This window comes from Ischnura elegans, chromosome 4 (genome assembly GCF_921293095.1).
Source record: "Ischnura elegans chromosome 4, ioIscEleg1.1, whole genome shotgun sequence".
Lineage (NCBI taxonomy): Eukaryota > Metazoa > Arthropoda > Insecta > Odonata > Coenagrionidae > Ischnura > Ischnura elegans.
The window spans coordinates 89,517,106-89,539,874 of NC_060249.1; the positions used below are offsets into that span (position 1 = coordinate 89,517,106).

The 22,769-nt window shown below is 39.1% G+C and overlaps 1 protein-coding gene across 4 annotated transcripts in view; it reads right to left on the minus strand.

Annotated features, from left to right (window-relative positions):
* Positions 1 to 22,769, minus strand: part of LOC124157751 — a 712,413-nt gene that overhangs the window by 43,797 nt on the left and 645,847 nt on the right. For all 4 annotated transcript variants that reach the window (XM_046532751.1, XM_046532752.1, XM_046532750.1 and 1 more), the window contains one exon: positions 6,550 to 6,737. In XM_046532751.1, coding sequence (XP_046388707.1) covers positions 6,550 to 6,737 — 188 coding nt within the window. The remainder of the gene's footprint in view (positions 1 to 6,549; positions 6,738 to 22,769) is intronic.

Below are 22,769 nucleotides of genomic sequence, written 5' to 3' on the forward strand. Positions count from 1 at the left end.
AGAAAAAAAAAGTGAAATACGACTTTGCAACCCACGCTCATTACCCCGAAATTCGCAGGGGACTCACGTACGGCACACAGCCCGCTTAAAAACCACCCTAGCTACGGCCCATGAGGGCTCGCCTCCATTCTGACTGAAAAAAATCCCTCATTGGCCCGTCCCAAACTGCCTCCCCACCCGGAAGCGGCGACGCGTCGAAACTGGCACAGCTAACCTCCCTACGCCCACTCATCTCATCTTCCCTCTGAGGGCCCCCCAATATCCCCAGAGAGGCCTCTATCTCTACGCTTCGATCATTCGAAAACCTCATCGATAGTTTTCATTATCGATAACTGTTGGTGAGAGTCCGGTGCATATTGATACACACAGTTTTCCCGGTTTTGTATGTAAACACTTGGATGTTCCCTTGTATAATTTCGGATAATTCCACGCAAATTTAGTACGAAATCGGCCGCTAATTGTACCAAAAAATCGCTAAGCTGTTGCGACCGCTTCATATGATTTAGAATCATGTAAATCCGTCGAGAGGCCCAAGCAAGCCTCCAGGTTTTTTTTTCGAAGAAAAGCAATATTTCCCATTTATGAAAATATATTAGATACAAATAAGATACTCCATTAAAAATCAATGGAATGCATAAAATTGATTGTTTAAAATTTTCGAAAACTTTCAGTCAATCGATGATCAAGAACTGCAAATATAAGATTCAATAAAATTTTTGACTAACAGCAACTTTCGCAGTAGACTTATTCGTAGTTCGCTTTATCGAAAACATTTTTATAATTTAATCAATAAGGGTATAAGCTGAACATTTTTCATAGCCTTCGATTGCCAAATGAGGTAAATCGGGTATAGTAATGACGAATTAAGGTAGAAAATAGGAAAAATAAAAAATTCAAAAGAACATGGACAAGTTAATGTCATCATAAACAACGAACCATCGTTAACAGTCGATTGGTATGCGATTTTCCGACAAGTATTCACCATGGGAACTATGGATAAGTAAGCTACGGCAATGGAAAGTGGATGGAAAAAATCGCCGACTGAACGCACCAACTCAGAGGAGGGCCCACCCAAATGAAAGCAGCTCCCACCTACTCCGGACCGCTAAACGTCTCCCACGCACGCAAAACACCTTCCATCCACCTGCTTTGCATACCTGCTCAAGACGGCATCGAGCAGAACATCACGGCGCCTAATCACACCGGGAAAAATAGCGAGCACCATGCGGCATCTCCATACTTGGACTCGAGTCATTTGTTCCAGCGGTGAGTCATCTCTATTACAATATTTTCTCTAACAGCTTGGAATAACATCCTCAAGGCACCTATCAAAACCTCTATGGGAATTTCAGGGCCTTACCCTTGAATTAATTTCCCATTTGCTCCCACTCACTCAGTGGTTCTACCCGAAGTTCGGTGTGGATAGATGAGGATGGAGCTCGCACCAAACTAAGTCACAGTAGCGTGACTCCACACATTCAAGCTAAAGGGACCGTTCCTTTCCCTCGTCACCTCGTACTTAGCGTTTTTCGCATTCACTTGGAATTGAGAAAAACTAAACATCCATCTACAGGGAAGTAAAGTAATCTAGGTTGCGGGCTGCCAAAACATTATCTGTGAACGAGCTCCGAACGAAAAAAATCCACTTGTTTACAGAACATACATACATGTTTACTGAATACCGGCGCAAAGGCATGACTTCTCCGGCACAGTTTCCAATTCTCCTCGCGGAACTAATTATTACACCTACACTGACGGTGTTCCACATTTTAATGATTTACACAATGAATTAAATATCAGGCTACCCGAAAGAATATCAATAAAGTTCCCATAACCAAGATTTATACACCCAGCATTTCCAAAAAATTTCTCTGCTTTCTTTCCCAAAGACATCCTGTGCATTACCCTCTTTTTCGTAAAGCAAAGCGAATAATACACATTAATCAGGAACTAAAATTTAACACTCTCCTACAAATGATCAAATGATACAAAAAACAAATGATCTCATCTAAGCACATATCTTTCCATTTATGTAAACATTTAAGACATACTTGGCCCAAATGTTTTTAGGACATGTTTCAGAAACATACAGCGATATCAGTGCCTCCAAGATTTCCATTGATGCCTCGACATTGAGATACAACTCGTCGACGCAGCCTTGATTCCGATACAAGTAATAAAAATACGAAGTAAAAACGGTACGAAAAGGAGGAAGGCTATGAAAAAACTAAGTGAACAGAATCGGAGCATGGGATCAACGAGAGAGTTCAGTGGGCAACGTCTTTACGGTGACTGTTGGAGAATGGCCGATCCATTGAATTTCAAGAGGCTACCTTCCTAATTCAATACACGAAGCTTCCCACGCTCACGACTCATGAATTTCAATATAAATGGCCATTGACTCCACATACAATGATGGTATTTGAAGGGCATAGATAACAATTCCTGGGGGATATAAACTTTCTCATTTAGACGTGAGTTCGTTTGTCCTTTGAAATGCTACCTCAAAAAAAGACCTCTGGTACTTGAGTATCATGAAATCTTTCACTCAAAAAGAAAACGTTTAAAATAATTCAAACCTTAATTTAATGATCGACTTCGCCTCTGACACACACTAAGCACAATCATTCTTTGCCGCCAAAATAGAAACTACCCTCTGGTTTCTATCGATTCGTAAACATTAAAGATGCTTTATGCTGCATAGTGAGGATTGGCGTTCAAAAATGGATAACATTTTAAGAATCAACTCATTGTGATTTCCAAACCTTAGGCTTAACAAAACCAGTGAATTCTGACATTGAAAAAGAAAATAATTTATTCAAGTAAAAATATAATGAAATTACACCCTACAATAAATATATTGCATTAAATACTGCACTGATACCATTAAACGCTTCCTTACTGCATAGCAATTATCACTCCCAACGGCATATTCAGGGGCAATGATATTTAATGTCCAAGCGTTCTTAGAACTTTCAGGCAGTATAACGAACACAACGCATTTATTACAAGGCAACGCAATAATTTCGGGTATCAGTATCGAGACACTGGATTTTACAAAATGGCGGTAAAAAACCATTTATGAGCCCGATATGAACAGAAGATCAATAGCATTTATATTCGAATTGACCACATAAGATTCCAGGAATTATGTGGAATCATTTTTACTGTTCCCACAGATGCGTGGGAAACAATGTGGCAACATCACCCGCTAGCTCCAATTCGCCGCCACTGCACTTATTGGCGCCGCGATAAAAAAAGATAATGATCAGCTTCTCGCGTGGTCGAACTCGATCGTTCCCTTTACTCCCGGCATACTTTGAGCTCCCGTCATTTCGCGATCTTTCTTAACGGATCTCCGAACTTCCTCGGACCAGTGGATGCGAAGGGAGACGGTAAATTTATTACGGTCACTCCCAGGCGCCTCAAATGCTGCGTGAAAATTGCCCCAAAGGCTATTTGCGGCCATTTACTAAAAATCCAACATTGCGGTCCGTTTCTTCAACCGCTCCTCGACGGGTAAATTAATATGGATTACACGTTTCAGGTTTGTGCTCGTCATTGCGTATACCCTGCAGCTATTAATGATGTATAAACTCAATTTCCAGTGCAGCTCGTCAGTTAATTTTTCTAGTAGGAACCGGAAAACTTGGAAAGAAAATACTTCGATAGTTATTTTTAACCCATTTCCGCCGATAAAAGTTTCCGCTTGCGACTATGAAGATATTTAGGTACTTTGCCCTTATGGTTATTTCTTGTAATCCAGGGAAGTATTTAATGATATCAACTTGTTTCTTATATATATAAGGTACACTACCGGTACTTACTTCATATATCTACGCTGGGTGGTGACGAAGTCAGAAACTAATGTAGCTTAATTACTGGATAGAAAGGATGAATCTTCTGGGAAGACATATTTTAGGATGAAGTTAATATTAGCATGCCATTTCCTGTTTAATTTTATGAAAGTTGCATGCATTTTTAGAGACGCTGGCGTCCTTAGGCGTGAATTTCTGTTGCGCAACCGTCTCTTTCTGTCAGTGGGCTTATTTCGACCGAATTAAAAAATGAACTAAGAGGATTAAGCTATTGCAAGCTACAATGACATACTTGTGGCAATTCGACAGCAAAAAAGAGTGGGGGGTTTTCTTCCAGAGACTCATAAGCCCAGAATGTCAGGTTATAGCCATATGTCTACGCTGGGCGGAAATAAGTTAAGAATTCGTAGAATATCACTAAAAATGAACGAAAATCATCATTAACAATATGCATTAATTTTCGTTCGAATCTTCCAGCGGCTTCCTTTATCAATAAACGATTATGGTTAACTGAAATGCAGCGTTTTACCTACTTTTTGGCTTAATTTACCTTTTAGCTACAATTACTGGAAGCATCATTTAGGGAACAAATCGAGAAAGTGGATGCATATTCTCTTGACGATACTCACCGCAAGAGAGACGAAACCAAATTTACCGTTAAAATGGAAACTTTGACCTCGGAAAATTATAAATATTGTAAACTTTAAGACTCAGAGGAAAGGATCACACCATGGGAATTTTAAGTGAGTGAAAGCTACAACAAATCGTAACCCTTGCCAACCCGCATTTTCATTTTCAATCCCACCTTCTCGCTCTTCGGGAATCTCCTCCTATAGCTCTCTAAAGAAAATCACACGAGAAGATACAATTTCTCATGCAACTGCTGAATTAACATCACGCAGAGAAATCGCCGGCGGATGAATGATTAGGGCAAGACCGTCAGCAGTACTTGCTCGTGAAAGTACCGCTTTGCATTGTCTCATTCATTCGAGGCAATCGAAACGAAAATTTCCGCTTCCCTGAGAAGTGCCAAGAAAAACTAACCTTTGACTTCCATTGTACCGCTGACCATGTTGTGATTGGCAAGTATGTGCGAGAAATGTATCGTATCTCGTGAATCAAATTGGGGAAAGCAAGACCCAGAGAAAGATGGGCATTGAGATGAGCATTTCCCAAAATTGCGATACTTTCTTTACATACCGAAATTGGTTTTCACATTTTCACAATTCTATTTCATTCAATTTTTGGGTGTGTGTGTCAAACCTATTAATCGGGACTAATATTATGCAATCTCTGATAAAAACGTCAAAATAATGAAAAAATGGCACTTGTAATTGAATGAATAACGCCATGCTCTAAAAATGGATTGTCATCACTGTCACAATCCCAGTCTAACTGAGATAAATTGAAAGATACAATTGCATATAAAGATGAAAAATTTAATGACTTTTATGAGAAATACGCAACAATGCAACAGCATTATAATTAAAGATTCAAGTGCCTGGAATTTAGAAATTTATTGCATAGACATTTAACACTAACTATGAGGTTGCAAACAAAAACACACATTATGATTTGAGAAGAATTACTTTTAGTAATACAGGGAGTAACCACATTTTCAATGGCCGAACGAAATGATCTGCTAATGCAGACGATTCGTCAATGTTTACTCTAAGCATTCAACCTCGCGGGGGACCATAAAAATACCACTGGATTTCCTTTCACTGGAGTTTTGGTTACCGAATTTCATTTCCTGGCTGGATCAGTTTCCCTCCTAAAGTTTATTTTTAGATGCCAAAGCGCCGTGCTCTTCAGGGCAAGGAACTGCATCGTCTACAGCTTTCTCCCTAAACGGACTACCATGCAATCAAAGTCAAAGCTCCGCACGATTTCGTGGGTTATCCCCGTCGATCACAACGCCAGGGGCTTCGACCGGAAGTTCCTCCACGGAGACCCCAGTCGCCTAACAAGTCCTCTTTGGAAGAATCTCCACAAGGCAGGTATCCTCTTAGAAAACTCCACACGGTAAACCAATTATGGCGTCTCATATTCATGTTTCCATTTATACAAGCGGCATCTTTTCAAGGGATAGTTTGAAGACTCGAATTACATGCCCAGGTCATTGATCAAAGATTCCAGAAAATATTATGCATGCTAACAGAGGAGAAAGTTCACGCACTACTTCAGATGATTTCTCCATAATAAAGAGCCTAAATTGATTATATGAAAGATGTAGAGGGAATTAATTATGAACTCTTAGGAAAAAAACTTGTTTATTTCTCTATTAACACACACAGTATTATTTTCAAAATCTTCAACACGACAAGATTTATTGAAAAAAGTCAGTATAAAACTCTATATAACAGGAAAAGGTAGCTTCGTTTACTTTAAACATAGTCGTAAAAAAAAAGTTCAACGCTAGTACATCCCTTAAATCTTAAACCGACGTATATGTTCGCGTGAGTCTTTCACAATAAATTACAGCAAGATACTTTGCACTTTCAAGTCGCCTTACAATCTCAATAAGAAAGAAACGTCACACGAAGTAACACCATTTCCAAAACTGAGAGTTTAAAAAGTCGAGAATGAAGAGTCCTAACAAACGAAACTTATTCCGTTATGACGGCATGCGCTTCACAACACGGACATGTAGCTCAACCAAGCAGTTCAACGGCCGCGCCTAACAACGTGAACATAATAACAAAGAGGCAATCATAAATGATCTGCTTACCTTGACCTCCTGGATCCTCCTCTCCAACTCCTTCCTGCTCTGCAGGTCCTCCACCCTTCCGTTCCTAATCCTGCCCACCGTCGGGGCCACCATAGCGTCCCTCATCGCCGCAATCTCCTGGCGAAGGAGGCGGGCCTGATGACATTCCTCCACGCGGGACTCCAACATCTCCCAGCGGTTCACGAGATCTTCACGGGAATAGAGAGAAAATCCACTTTTTAACGACAACGCGCACCACAACCAGAAATCACCACACGCGGGTAAACGACAGGGGGTTTCCCATGACAACACTTCACGCCGGGGAACACACTTTGAATGGGGGCGTTTATATGTTTGTTTAGGCTAAGGCGGCCGCTACGGAACGCCGACAAGCCACGACTGTGTGCGGAGAAGGCGGGAAAGCACGTCGGCTCACGCTTTAAACCCCCCTCCATCTTTCCCCTCACAGCCCGCCAAGTGCCGCCGACACAGCCGTTGGAGTCCTTGAACCGCCCACAGAAGCAGAGGGGGCAACCGTGACGCAACCGACCCTTCGGTAGGTACTAGAGGGAGCTACCGGAGGGGAAATGATGTGGGGGGACAGGTGTGGCGGGGTGGAGCCGCGGAGACCATCTGGTCGCCCGCGAGGAGGAGGAGGAACACCATGTCGAGAAGGGGTCGAGACACCAAGGAGGACCTATGGGGAAGGACGACATCGGGTCGTGTGTATATATAAGGGCACACTTCGGCAGTTATCGTCACAGGAAGACGAGTGAGGGTGGAGGGAGTATCATCCTAGGAACCATAAACGACGGTGCAAACACAACACTAAGTAAAAATATAACTTCCTGCAGGTAAAACAAAATTTTTACGCCTAGTGTCCAAGTATCCAACATCAGGATACCGTGAAAAAATGAAAATCCACTCGAGTTAAATAATAATAATAATATATACCTTTATTCGGGCAAGATTGAGACCAATAAGTCCCCTCATCTAAATCACAAAATAGTAAGATAATTTTGCTTTAGCTACTGGTAAATCTCGATATTTTACATCCCGAAGTCAAACTGATCACTAAAATATATTTAAATGATTGCACTACTGTTCTATAGGTTGAATGAAGAATATCCATCCCAACTGACTACTAGGGTATGCAACGGAAAGAAATAATTAAGGCTGAAGTACTTCGGTTGATTATTATAGAATTATCAGTAGTATAAAAAAATGAAATTCTTGCAGTGAAAACCGAGAAAGTAAAATAAAATTTGAACAGGAAAAACCTTTAAAAATCAAGGAACCCTTCTTAATAAACTAAGCGCATATTCCGAGACACAAGCCAAAGTTAAACAGTAGTTGAAATCCAGAGCGGAAAGTAATTCGTATCCCAAAGTAGTATCGTATAATTATTGTAGTAATTAGTATCCCAAAGTCAAAAATCCCTAAATTTCGGCATAGCGGAGCAGAAATAACAACATAAAATTCGTTCTCTAAAACATGGGTACGTCGAAATAATAAGATACATTATAGCATGCAAGAATTGAGGTGTGTACTCTCGTAAGAAAATTGCTAACACATACGACGTAAATTTGGATATCATTTACCACCACTAGCCATTTAGTAGCCGATTTAGTTATTTTAACTCTTACAAAATCTAAGAATTTTGTTCATAAAATACAAAAATAAGTTTGTGTAACAATAAAAGCATTAACACTAAGACAGTATAAACTTACATAAATCTTTACAGGAGAAAGGAATAAAATCATCTCATTTTCTAAAACGAATGCTTAGTCAAGTAATATGATAAATAAATATGAGCATCAAAATCATCAAAGTGAAAAGATACCACGGCATATGCATTTCAAACGCCGCTAGAGAAATGAAAGGATGATGCACGCAAAGAATGGAGGTTGGACATTCGATAAAAGAATGCCGACAGCTCATGGGAAGGAATAATTGGCAACGCTCTAAAAACGAGCTATACCCGTTCTAAAAAAGGATCCGGCACAGAAGAGTGCAATTTCTTTCACGAAAATCACAATGGAGAAAGGGCGCAGCCAAGCGTTTGGGAACCACGCACGCCCTAATACCGTATGCAAGCACAATGGACAGAGGACGAGCCTCGTCAAATATTGTCGGTCAATATCATGAAAATATTTTCAACAAGTCAACGATTTTTTCCCGCTATGTTGACAAATTCATTTTTCCTTACATTAAGACAGAAAGCAAATTAATTCACTTCCAATGTTATCTGGCGGACTCAGACCGAATTAAATCAGGAACGGCAACAAAAAAATAATGTTCATCTTCTGTGGAGCCTGATTCACCCCTAAGTTTGATTTGTAAAACTTGACGTATATATTTGGATGAAATAAAACATTATTAATGCATAAATAGTACCATTCAGAAACTGCTTAATATAAATAAGTTCAAATATTAAATACGACGCTCTATGAAAGGAAAATAGTAAAAGAGAGATGAACGGTGTAAGAACGTAACGGTAAAACGTTGCTCATTGACCAGCAGGTCAAGTGTTCTCACGCATGGCACATTCAGAAACCCCGAGACGAAGTGCCTTCCAAATTACGAATTTTTGATCGGGTATCAAGGAAAGGAAGAGAAAAGAACTGTGACACTTTTTCCCTTGTTCAATACGTGATTTTCACTAAAGTTTGCCTGACCAGTAGCTGCGAACAACCCTCACCGATTTAGCACACTTTCTGATCGAAAAATCGGCTTTCCACTCATTTAGTGATCCGAGACAGAAGAAAAAAGCTTAACACGGGGGTAAGAGTAGGAGATAAAACTGCACACGGAGAAAGTTACAATTTCATGGAAAACATCTTCAAACTATAAACGCTTCATCGGTCTTAATAGCCATTAATAATCGTCATCATGAAGGGATAAAGAGATCAACAAACATCCGAGACCCTAAATTCCCTATCTTCCTTTATTTTGCTGATCCAAGAGATGAAAATTCCAAGACATAAAAAGCCGAGTATTAATCAAGAATTTTTCGATATTTCATACCCAGTCTATCAATATTTCACCGAAATCAATTGATATAGTTTTTGAAAAGTGAAAATTTAATTTATCTGACAAATATTCACTTGTAGTTACCACATAAACTTGAAAACAACTCAATAAGTATTACGGCGACGTGGCCATTTCACTTAATGAGATGACACCTCTGAGTAAATATAAACGCACTTATAGTATACCGAATACATACATTACATAGTAGTTCGAGTATATTATTGGCATGCGCCCAAGAATGAAATGGTAAATATCGAGATCATGTGACAAGCCTGATTGACTGACAACAACCGTACCGTTTCTTTTAATGTTGTTTGTATTGAGTGTAAATTCACCTCCTCCCATTTAATGATCACGAAAAAGAATAATACGAAGTAGTAGGATTTCAATAAAGTCTAGATATATATAAGTATTTATTTGCCGACTTTTTCCATTTCTCATAATACTACTTTAACTGGGGTTTCAACGTCGATCACCGCTTTCAATAACTCCGCGACCACCTTGAGCACCAACGCACATATTTTCTGAGAGGATGTCACCATTGAGATGCGGCACTGTAGAGAACGTGCCCTTGGGTGCAGCGGATGCGGCACACACGCTCCGCTCTCGACGGCACCTCTTTTTCACGCTTCGACTGGCGCTACACCCCGAATACTTGCTCACGCGAGACGACACATCCACAACCACAAACGAAAGCACTGCCTCTCACGATTCACAACTGCACCTCTAGCGGCGGTTTGCGACTGAAAATACGACGCTGTTGACATCATAAATAACCAGTGGTGTCGTGGTGCCGAAACGCGCCGGGACGCCGCGTCGTTAAGAAATGACATAATCGACAAATAACACTTTTATCAATTTTGGTACCTCAAAATACAATATATAAATTACAATAAAATATACAATTAAATATATACATTCGTAACAAAAGAAATTATTTTACAGTATGCCGACGTAACTTGTAATTTAAAAAAATCCATACAGAATAATATTTCACTTCTGAAAAAAGTTTAGAAAAGTGCGCTCCGGCACAGCTAATTTTGCCATGACATCACAGTAAATAAGCCTAATTTATCACTGTTTTTTCGTCCGTTCATTCTGCAATTTTAAAACAGCATTAATCTCTAAAACTAACAATATGATTAACCAATTTTTGCGACGCGAGCAATAAAGTTTTCTAAGTCCCTACAAACCCAAGTACAACAATACTCACTATAGATATTCATCACATAAACTGACCATTAATCTGACTTCATATTCTTGACTGTAACTTTCGGCTAAAATTTAAAACCTCAACGTTCAGGTTCAATCCTGATTACCACACGAATTGTAATACCAGAGGATAAAACCGTACCTTGGACTGATATTATAATTAATTACAAACCCTACTATCGGCTGTAAATATGTAGGCTACCAAAGTTGATACGAGATATAGCCGTAACTAAATTCAACAGCGGGTTTGGTGAATGAAAGATGAGAATTGACACTTATTCCTACAAAAAAATGATCAATTTTACTTCACAAAAAACATTCCTGAAAATTCTTAGTACGTGACATTCATGTTCACTCAATGGATGGCGTCCGAATTATATCACATTGATCTACTCAAATAAGATACGTTTTATCGTTCAATCAATTCACCGGAGTGAAAAAGAGAAATTGATATTGATGCCGAATCTGATAAATCTAAAGATTCATTTATTTAAACTTTCAAAAACAATTCCTACACACTATTCATACCCAAAGTGGAAGAATGAATCAACAGTCAGCGATCAAAATAAATGATCTGCCACTTTACTGAAGAATTACACCAGCAAACTGTTCCCTGGCTTCCCACGGTGTTTGATTTTCCACACTGGTATAGCAGTCGAAGAGTTGCATTATCTAACCCTGAGGGAAGCCCATAAAGAGCTCACCATCAAGACAAGAACAGATTATTGTGGCCAAGCCGAACAACAACTCACTTAACACCTGGTGCCACGCACGACATTAAAAAAAACTGATCCATTTAACCAAAGACCACACCACGCACATTACATAAGTTAAGAAAATGAATAGAAGAGCATCTAAATAGACATTTTTTTAACAATCTTTCGAAGTCGAAATTGAAAGGCAAGAAAACTGCGAAAAATTACCTATACCTACCAAAACACTTTCCACGTTTAAACTGAAGCAAAATGGTGGCAAAATCATTGATACTAAAAATTTATCATGGAGTCTAGGTCAAATAAAATAATTATCTCTCTTTGGAATTGTTTCCTTTCAAGTTTACTCTAAAGTTATGCCGAAAAGGTTCAATGGACAGTCTGGGCACAATCCTATCGAATAAAACCGACTACCAAAAAAATAATTTTATTACAGAATGAAATTCCCGTATCCGAATATATTATCCAAATCAGTGCAATAAACTCCTCGGAAGACAGCTAAAATTCATTCACCTGCCACAACTATTACATCAAATGAATTTAATCGGAGGAAAAGACACGAGTTCTCCATAGAAAAAAATGATTTTTTAAATTCAATCCCTCCACTTCGAGTGGCCAATGACCCCAGGACAGAGCCGTAAACGCATCGAACGCCACAGTTTGCAAGCAGGGTGCTTCTATAATGAAAATCTTTCGAGAATGGTCGGCCTCAAGTGGAAAAAATCCACTGGTGCCAAGGACTAAGAAATTTAAAAACAGCCACTCATTCGAAGTTACTCATACGAAACGAACTTCGAGACTCCGATAAATCAGTCACGCACAATAGAAATTCTAGCGAGAACTCATTATCAACCCTTTCTGATTAATAATTCAGAGATAAACAGGTGTAGATGCACTTAAGAACTTACGCCAGGGAAAATGGAGATAGCGCTTATCTTCGGCTTTTGAATTCTCGGGCGTCGTCGCTCCATCCTCCGACATTTTTTCCAAGGCTATTTCAAAAGAGCTGAACGTGGAGCGGGGCCAAAATGATGCACCTCCTTCCTTCCAGGCTGCGTTCGTTTTTAATGACTTCGGTCCGAACGCCAAAATAAAAAACTCCGACGACAGTCGATTCCTCAAACACGGGTCATTGAGAAGAGACTAGGTGGTGCTTGCAGCTGAGACCATGGGGGGGTTTCGCGGCGACCAGATCACAGCGGGCCGACTTCCTCGTGAGCAGTATGTATTTTCGTTCTCCGCAGCAGTCGACAGCCAACTTGGCAGCGATTCACATTAACCCAGTGATGTAACCTCCCGAGGGAGGAACCGCGGCCCCCAAAAGATACAAAAACGCTCTCTCGCGTCACTCCCGTGGCAACGATGCCATAACAATTGCTCGCTTCTCGATCGGAAGCGAGAAGCGACGCAAAATAACACAAATGTTTGTAAATACAAAGAGAACGCTAAATCATCGCCGAAAATATTACCGAGATGGAATGACTTTTAAACTGACCAGCCAACAACATTCTTGACTGGAATACAAAGAGGCAAAATTTCACACCAATGAAATGACCACAAAGCAACGAATCCGGTAGGTACATCAGTGTAACAGCAAACATTCGCTACATGACGGCGTAGGTCCATTTTCAGTGCTGAATTAACGAAAAATTTTGAATTCATAAAAATGTACTAGTGAACCTGGCTTATGGCTATGAAGCCACCCAAGACTTAAGAATCATAATATCCCTCGTTTCAGCAATAAAAAACCATTATTACGAACATTAAGACCAAGGTCTTAAACGTCGCGACTCAAATCCTGACGGGAAAGAATGAAAAAAAATGACAACACAGCGCTATTGAAAACAATGTAATCAGACATGGATTGGCTGGAGGCGAAAAAAAATTAAAATAAACTGAATTATCACTAATTATCGAAGTCCATGCGCTTTGATAGCAGTGCATATTAAATGAAAATTTCTGAAAAAAAGCTGTCACTTCCACTTGACCGAGGCACACCAAAGAAAGGACGATTAAAAAAACACCTTGAAATATGGCAACGTATTCTTCACTCGATAAATTTCTACGAACTACAAATGTAGATAAAAAATGTAACTTCTGCGTACTCTGAAGCTAATAACTTCGAGGAAACACTCAAGTCCTACAGATGTGGCAAATCAAAGCTAAACACTTGGGTTTGAGTAAATACTGCTCGCAAGAAGACCACAACATTGGCGACACTCTGAGCACACCGTACAACTAGTCGGAACTGATCACTGCACCTTCAGAGATATGCGACACAGGATCTTCCTGATTGTGTCGACACGATGTCTCCCTAACCCTCCGGAGACCTATCACCTGACATGCAAATGACCGAGTTCTCTACGATACAGACACCAATGAGACGATAGAAGCACTGTATATGTTTCACAAATACCACCCGTTGTATTTACACCGAAAACAAATTTCCCATATATTATGGAAACAAGAAACTAGAGCCTTACCACTGGAAAATAAAAAAATGGACAAGACAGGATAGTTTTCTACGATCCGCGATACCTTCGCGATAAACAGCATTCAGTGTCACTCTGAATCCATTTACGGGTCGTTGGAAAACGGGAGAACGCAAATTCTTGCGCAGACGAACCGCAGCCAGCGATAACGCAAGACTGAACACACATGTGCATTCTATCCACTAGATTATATTGTTGTTAAGGCTTCTCCTACAAACTAAAGGACACAAAAAATGAGAAACGAGGCGGTACATATAAATACTATTAACAGAGAATTGGCCACTGCAGAGCACCAGAAGAATACGGATGATTTACGAAATTAGAAATAACAATAACAATTGAAATACAACCGCGGGAAAGAAGACCAAGGCTGCTATTATGGATAAGCGTTGCAAAAAATAGCATACGCTATTCTGCGGGTCATTATAGCAACGACCCCGTATTATGAATGAAGCGTAGTAATAATTTTGTTCGGAATAGCAGCATGCTATTTCTTGCGCGAGCTATTTGGAAGCTCCGCCTCTTCCCGTATGAAAAACTTTCTGAACAGTTTGCGTAACCAATCAGGGAGAAGATATTTTATATATTTTTCTGTATTTTACGGAATATTGTCTTGAAATTATAAATAATTGCTTTATTTACATTTAAAAATTATATTAAACCTTGGAAATATATAATACGCTTTGAAAATCTCATTTAAGAAATCAGCTGTTTGTTGTGTTTGTGATAATTTCCCAATGGCTTCAGACAGGTGGGTTAGGTCATAATTTCGTTGTTATAATGATGATTTATCGGACATAAATATTCAATGATTTACCTATATCCGATCGGTCCTTTACCGTGAGATATATGCTATGCGAAATAATCATTGAAAGCTAAATATGTTTGATTTTCTTCGTAAATGTGTTAGGCTTCGAAGTCTGTTTGTTGCATATCAGAATTAATATGTATCAACTTTTATTGTATTGCTCGTGACGATATCGTTTTACTGTATGAACTAGAAGCTTTCGTTTCTAATGTTATCTATATATTATATGACTCCCTAATTTCAGTGTTCATTCTCTGTTTAGGAAATGAAGTAGGTGGCAACGTCACAGCTGTGCTTTCATGTATTATGATGGAATAGTATCGATATTTCAGCTGCATATTTGGAAAAAGCAGAGGGAGGTGATGGTGAATTTGAGGATGGATGGAACAGCTGTGAAAAAGTGAATCTAGCAATAGTGAATCGTGTGGAAAGTGCTGTTGTGTCAGTTATCATTGTTTTCGTATCAGCTGATTTTATTATGTGCTCACTGAAATTTTTGATAGACCCTGAACTGTGCCGATAAACTGAAACTTAATTGTGTGAATAACTTACTTGTCTATAGAGGAAACAATTTGTATCCAATTCCACATGATATATATTGCATTAATGATGTAGTGCATGGATATTCCATTAAACGTTTGTGGTGAATCATATTTGTTCGGAAACTTTATTGGTGTTCGGAGAAATCCTTTGTTTTCAAGCAAGTAATTCAAGTCGACTGCCCGTGTTTATAATTTAGTAAATTTTTAGTTTTAATTGTAGAAGGCAGCGAATAGTGGGGAAAACAATTTCGACTCGTTGCATGTATTTGTATATACTGTCCAATTGAGGAAATGAACGGCTGATCAAAGTATATGGTATTATTATGGTAATATATGGTTTTCATTGAAAGCTATAACTATTAATATATTTGGCGAGTTAGTGTGTTAACACAAGCTTGAAATTTTTCAAGAATCGACCTGATAGCCTACATTGAGGATATTTTTAGTAGCAAGTCAAGTGATGAAATAAAATTATGAATTGTAAATATGAATAAAACACGTAAAATTTGGGCTAATGGTAGTAATTCTTTGCATTAATTGTTATTGTTTTCGTACTGTCGATGAAGCAAGCTTGTGCTTCATATATTAAGCTCGAATGTTAATTCCTAACCAAATCACTTAACTAGTTAAATATTCATCACTTATGCTACTATTATTTAATTAAAATAAAGCTGATATCATTTTATTTTTGGCTATTATTCCATTTTTCAATGCTTGATTAGGTTACTTTAACCTCAGAAAAACAATTCGACATCGCAATGCGCACGTTTTCTGGTTGCAATACCGAATTGCTCGGCATCGAAGACCGCGTAATATTATAGCAAGCCTACCGGTTGCAATTCGCCGTTCATAATAGTAAATAGCAACGGGCCTATGCTATTCTGAGAATTACGTCTTCCGGTGTAGTAAAAACACGAATTGCAACCGTTCGTAATACCAAATAGCATAGGCGTTGCAATACGCTATATTATAGCAACATCGGTTGCAATAATGAAGAATAGCATGATGCTATTCCATCCATAATAGCAGCCCAAGAGCATTTCGGTACAGCCAAGAAGGATTGGGGGAAGATGAACCACTGGGTAGCAGCATTGCGGCAGCATAAAGAACTAACATGAGTTAAGGTGAAATGAGGGCTGCAATACACTAATATAATATTTATAAATGAGGATCCCGAATGAAGCCTTCGAACAGCCCAAACAAAAATCCTTTAAGTGTTAGGTGTCTCTGGAAAAGAAACTGCCCCCCCCCCCCCACCCTCCTCTTTGAATGCGTGAAAATTCACACACCGGTGGCTTAGTCTAGGGTAAACTGTATCCTCACCGATCCATATTAACTTTCGGGTCGAAACAGTGAGCGAATATTATTACACTACTCAGTATGTATGTCCAATCAGCATGGTAGCCGCAGAAGAATAAGGAGATAGGCTTACCAGTGATAGCGCGCGGACGTGCAACACCCTTGACAAGGCTCACCCGCGAGGCACGCAACGGAATACACACTGCCTTCTCACGGCGATCACCATAACAACAATAACAAGCCGGCGCGCGCCCTCTGCGGCTCCGGAAAGGCGAGGGCGGACCACGTGACTTGAGGCACCTCCCCTACCCCCTTACCAACCCACTCAAATCGCTCCAAACGCACCGCAACTTCTCCACTGCCAGTGACGTAATTTCAGTTTTGAACTTGAGGTGAGAACTACACGGGAGTACGGATTCGGGAGTCCTCCCCCGAACATATTTTCGAAATTTTCAGTTAACATTGAGGTCTTTTCAAGTCTGCTTAGAGTATTTTCTAGCATAAAATTACTCCTCTGTTCACGTTAACTATTCCAAAGATAACCACTCAGTGATTCAACCTGGAGGGAGGTTGGTTTTTGACAGTCAAGGGTAAACACTGGCGTGTGAACATCACACATTTAGGGTCCAATTCCTTTCACGGAAGTTTCCTCTCACACTACTGACGGTTTATTTTGGGGGTGTCCAAAGGCTTCACCCAGGATTTGAACCCTGGAAGCTACGACCCCATGCTCTACCCGATGGGCCACCACTATACACCTAAGTTAACCACTTGGTCAATAAGTATTGGGGTGACAAAATACGAGGACGATAATTTTACGGTGGAAACTGCCATTCCTTGCCAACCCCGTAATACAAAGAATCCTCTCTCCTCGAGTCGATCGCGATCTTTCCTCAAAATCCTAATTTTAGGCCAAGCACCAAAATGCAAAGAATGCTGCAACCCCTAACTTCCGAATATTGGAGTCGGATTCGTTTTTGCTGAAGACGATGACACAGGAGGTGGAGGAAACGTCACCTTACGCCGATCTCAATTTTAGAACCCCAGAAAAGCCTCCATCAATATTAACATACATACATTATTATTGCAGTCCCCACAGCAAACACATACAAGAGTGCTCAAGGTGGCTGCGCAGTAACCAATAGCAATAGATACTTCTTTTGCTTCAAGAGTATTTAATTTAATGTGAATTAAGTTATCAATCGAAGTCGACAAGTTGCAAACAAACGCTATCGCCGTAGTCAGCCAATCAGAACTATTACATGAACTCGGATTTTCCCATTTCAATCATGGTCTCCTGAAAAGAAACCTAAAACTTATGTTTATATTTATCTTGAGTTTCCAGTAACTTTCAAGCTATTAATGTCAGTTCTGATGGAAAAGGGAATATCTACTTCCTACAAGGAAGGTGCATCATTAAAATATACGATTTTTATGATGGATTAATTCGAATTATTCCAGTCCAGTCCATAAACCTTGCTCCCTTATTTCCCGCACAACGCTCAGCCAGGCATCCTTTCTTCTGATATGAATACAAAATATTTCCTCATCCTCAATACCCCTTTTCACCTCTGTATTGTCATAGCTTGCTCCCTTCACCGACCACTTGAAGAATTTCCTAGTCAGATTTCCACTCCGACCAATACGTCTCCCCCAATAATCTTCCATGACCACATGAAGCATATTCCCGTATTCCTTCCTCTTTGTCTACGCCATTGTCACATAGGAACAATGGAACATTCCTTAGTATGTCTCACAAGTCTTCAATTTTGGATTTATAGTTTGTAGAAAGCTATAAAGCGACGACTACTTCGTAATCTCAGTATATTTCCTTGTCCATATAGTGCACTTTAAGGTGCTCCTCAGTAAATATTTACTGCCACAGAACGTATCCTTTACCCATGCTACTATTCCAAAAAATTAGCTAATTGCCGGGACCATTTCGCCTTATTAACTGCCGAATAACCAATTATATTATTTTTCCCACGCCTAACATAGAATGGAGAATAAATTTAGCATAAATCGACAAGAAATTAATACGAAATTATAAAGAATATATCAATATCCTTGCGGTATTTTTTACCAACGTTTTTATTTTTGTTGCGTATGATGCACGATACTGGCGAAATATCTACATGCATGAGATAACATAACGAAAAATTGGCGATTATCCGGAGTGAACGTTTTTTTCCAGGGATTTCGAAGGAGTGAGTCGGGCCATGAATGACGAAGTTTCGAAGTCCAAATCGTTCCTCGTATGAATATGATTCGATATCAGATATTTTAAACATTCACCCTGACGTTAAAGAAACATCTGAATGTCGAACCGTAGGTAATCAAGGATCAACTCATCCGGATACATTCCCGAGGAAAATACGTCTTTTTAACCAATGAGGAGTTCCAGCCTTCATGCTCATGGATTTCTAGTTCTAATCCTGTCACGAATCGCATTCAAAAATACTTTTAAAAATTGCAAATTAAAAAAAAACGGGAAATTTAAAAATCACTCTACTGCGAATGTCCATATCGAATACTTCATGCTCCACTTCCCTATCTAAAGGTTCATGCCCAGCACATCGCACAGGAACAACCCCAAGATAGCTCCAGCAACCAGCTTTGTCCTGCTTGGCCAACGCGACACGATGCTCCGGATTCGTTGCGCTCTTCCATCTCTTTATTTAGGATTTCTATTAAAAAATACGTACGATCAAATTCAATCATGTTAAATGATAATACACAAAACTTAAACACTTCATGTGAGCTGTTGGGCACTTTCTCTTTTTAATTTGGGATTTCTCTCAGACTCGTACCAACAAATACCAGAGCTAGTCTTTAGTCAATTAACTGTACTATGTAATTCCTTTGATCTTCCATCGCATAATAAGCTCGTCTTCATTTTTGATGCTGCCTGGGTCGGCGAACTTTATAGGAAAATGAGTAAATTTTTAACCTTTTACCTCTTCGTCTATTGAAACAAGGAACGGGAAAATTTTTACGGATGTAGATCCTATTCTACATGATCTTAGTCTACAGATTTGAAGAACTGATTAGTGATGCCCGAATGCTTTGAGTTACGGCTGTAGGTACTCCACGCTCGATTTCTTCGACCTTCCTAAAATGACATCACTCATACTTCATACAAGTTGTCTGGCATTCGGGGACGGAGGGAGAAATGACTACACCATTTCGAATAGTAGGCTTCCACATCGCAGGACGTTTACCTAAATGCTTGGCCACGTGCCCAGCTGATGCGAGAGGAGGAGGTGGATAGGCGCGTGGGCGGGGAGAACGTGGCTTGAAGCGGTAAGAAAAACTGCCGCGCGGAGGGGCCGACATGAAAGCCGGCTCCATCAATCTCTAACGTCGCGTGGACAGCCGATTCACTTCATTTATTCATTCCGGAGTGAGAACATCGACGATAATAACACATGGAAACTGCCCCTCCTCCGTTCATGACCAGGTCATTGACATGCGGCCTTACGAAGAGATTTCAATAACAAATGCTTGTAAACCTAATTAAACTTGCCTTCACCACATTCCGCGATTCTTTCCTTCAAACCTAAACAAGTTATCACAGGATAAACACAGGCGCAATATGCAGTATAAAAATACGAGTATGACACTAGTTAAGGGCTGATATAACTTGAGAATGGGACATTCAAATCATTTAATTCTAAGCAAATGAGGAAAAAACTTGACGAAATTCCACTCTTATTCTCAGTGTCAAACAAAGCTTATCATCATCATGTACAATGAAAACGGTTGATAATTATGAATGTGGCCAGTACCATTTCTGTGGTGCTTGGATTACTAGTCACCACTGACGAATTATAAGGGACTCATGCCCTTCCCACACCCCAGAAATTCATTAAAAAATAGAAAAATGGTATTGAAAAACTTCTTTTTCCAATGCAAGTTTTTACTTCGCAAGTTCAATATTTAATACTTGAGCATTTTATGCCTGTCATTTTTATACAGCGATTCCTAAATATTCTCATTCAATAGTGTTATGGCCAAAATCCTAATTACAAATCCCTTGCCCCCCCCCCCTCCCCCCAGTGCAATGAAAACAAGTGAACCTCTCCCTCTAAAAATAATGATTTTCATCCATACATGATAGTAACCAGCGGTGTAACTAGGAATATGCTTTGGGGGGATAGATTGGCCTGGGGTGGCGACCCTCCTACCAGGTAATGGGGGGTCAGGAAATTTTTTGAAAAAATGATATGCCTGTAAATACATTTTACATCATTTTGAATTTTTTTTTAATTTCTCTGATGCTTTACGGGGAATATATCCCCTCATCCCCCCATAGTAACGCCAGTGATAGTAACCATGCATAATTTAAAAGTAAACCATAAGAAGTGTCAGTTAAGGTATACTCAATCGTAGATTCAGGATTTTTTTCCTGGAGAAGGGGGGGCACAAGGGTCAGAGAGGCAAACGGTCTTCTCATAATTGATATTAAAAACAACATACAACAATTACTGCATGAACAATTCTTTCTTTTAAAATGAAGTTTAATAATATGAAATTAAATGATAGAAACTCCATAATGCACAAAACAAAATGAACGTAATGATAATAGTATTCAAAATCTTGCCTATTTTCTACGAATCCAGTGGGAGGTGCATGTGCCCCCGTGCCTATCCCGTAAATCTTCCAACGGGTGTACTAACCAAAATGAAGAGTAAATGTTGTAACACTGCCTTTGATGCTTCTCGAGAACAACAGAAAAGAAGGAAAACAGAGAAATCTACTCCAAATAACAATAAAATGTATCAAAATCCTCCACGAAAACTAATTTGAACTACCTCCTGCACAGGAGTAAATACCTGCACATTCAAATAATGCATAAAAGGGAAAAGTGTCTCCCAAATATAAATATACCATGTAAAATGAGAGGACATATCTTGCATGCTGATAAGCAAGGCATCATTAAATAGGATAATAGATGAAAATGCGCTTTAAGTGCTCAATTTGGCTTAGTGTAAATTTAAAAAATATCATTGGCACCACACTTCTGGAACTTCAATACATTGCAGCACTTTGGAAATAAAAACACAATTAACAGGTAATATTTCCCTGACAGAGAATGATAGCAGAATGCAACTGTCCATATTTTCAGACGATGCACTTTCCTTTGAGAAATAGTTGAATTTCTGGTCCGGAATCTTGTGTAAGAATTCATAATAAATAGAAGATTACCTATGACACCAAACTTCACTCTTGAGAACAAATAATACAAATAAAATACCAAATACACTTCAAAACCTATGATGGAGCAGTGATGGGATTTCTTTAGTCAAAAAGAAGGGATAAATTGCATGCTTTGGGCTCTATATTGGATACCAGATAGACAGGCACTAATATTTGAATGAAAAAAATCCTACACTTCTGAATTATTCCTGAAATTGGACATTTTAGATACCATAGTCCTAATACATGACATACACTTGGGTAAATGAGATCATTGCCACGTAGATATGTCCATACCTCACAAGTCAACAGAAAGACTATGTGATCGAACTTGATAGTGAACAGTAAAAATATGCTGGCTTTCCAGAAAGTGCTCGCAAATTTCAAACTAGTTAATTTTAAAATGCAAACGACAGGAAAAGATAGTTTTGACGAATTAACATTTCCCATTTGGCATTACATCTTATCTCATTTAACCTCATGCATTTAATATAAGAATATGGAGAGGTTGCCGCGCACGTTTTGTGAGTTGGTGATGTCATTAGTTTAATGGTTCATTAATTTACTCAGGAATAACAGCTTGAAGAGTAAAGGTATCATTCTCAAGTGTGTAAACAACAATGAACTGAGTGTGGACGATGTCCTAGGTAAGAACTTCAGGATTAGAAATAAACCTTTTTTACAAGAATTTTTTATCTGCAGAAGGGTTAATGCCAACGATATTTTTCTGCAAAAAGCTTGAGAAATATTTAAGTGATTGAAAAGAAAAATATTTATCTCTTAATTTTTCACACACAAACAATCAAAATATTTTTTTTAAATGGTGAACAAGCCATTGATTAGAGTATTCAGAGAATAACTAATTTTAGAAAAAATAAAAAAGGAGTAAGAGTAACAAAAATAAAAATATAAGTAAATCTACCAAGAGAAAACCATTGAAATA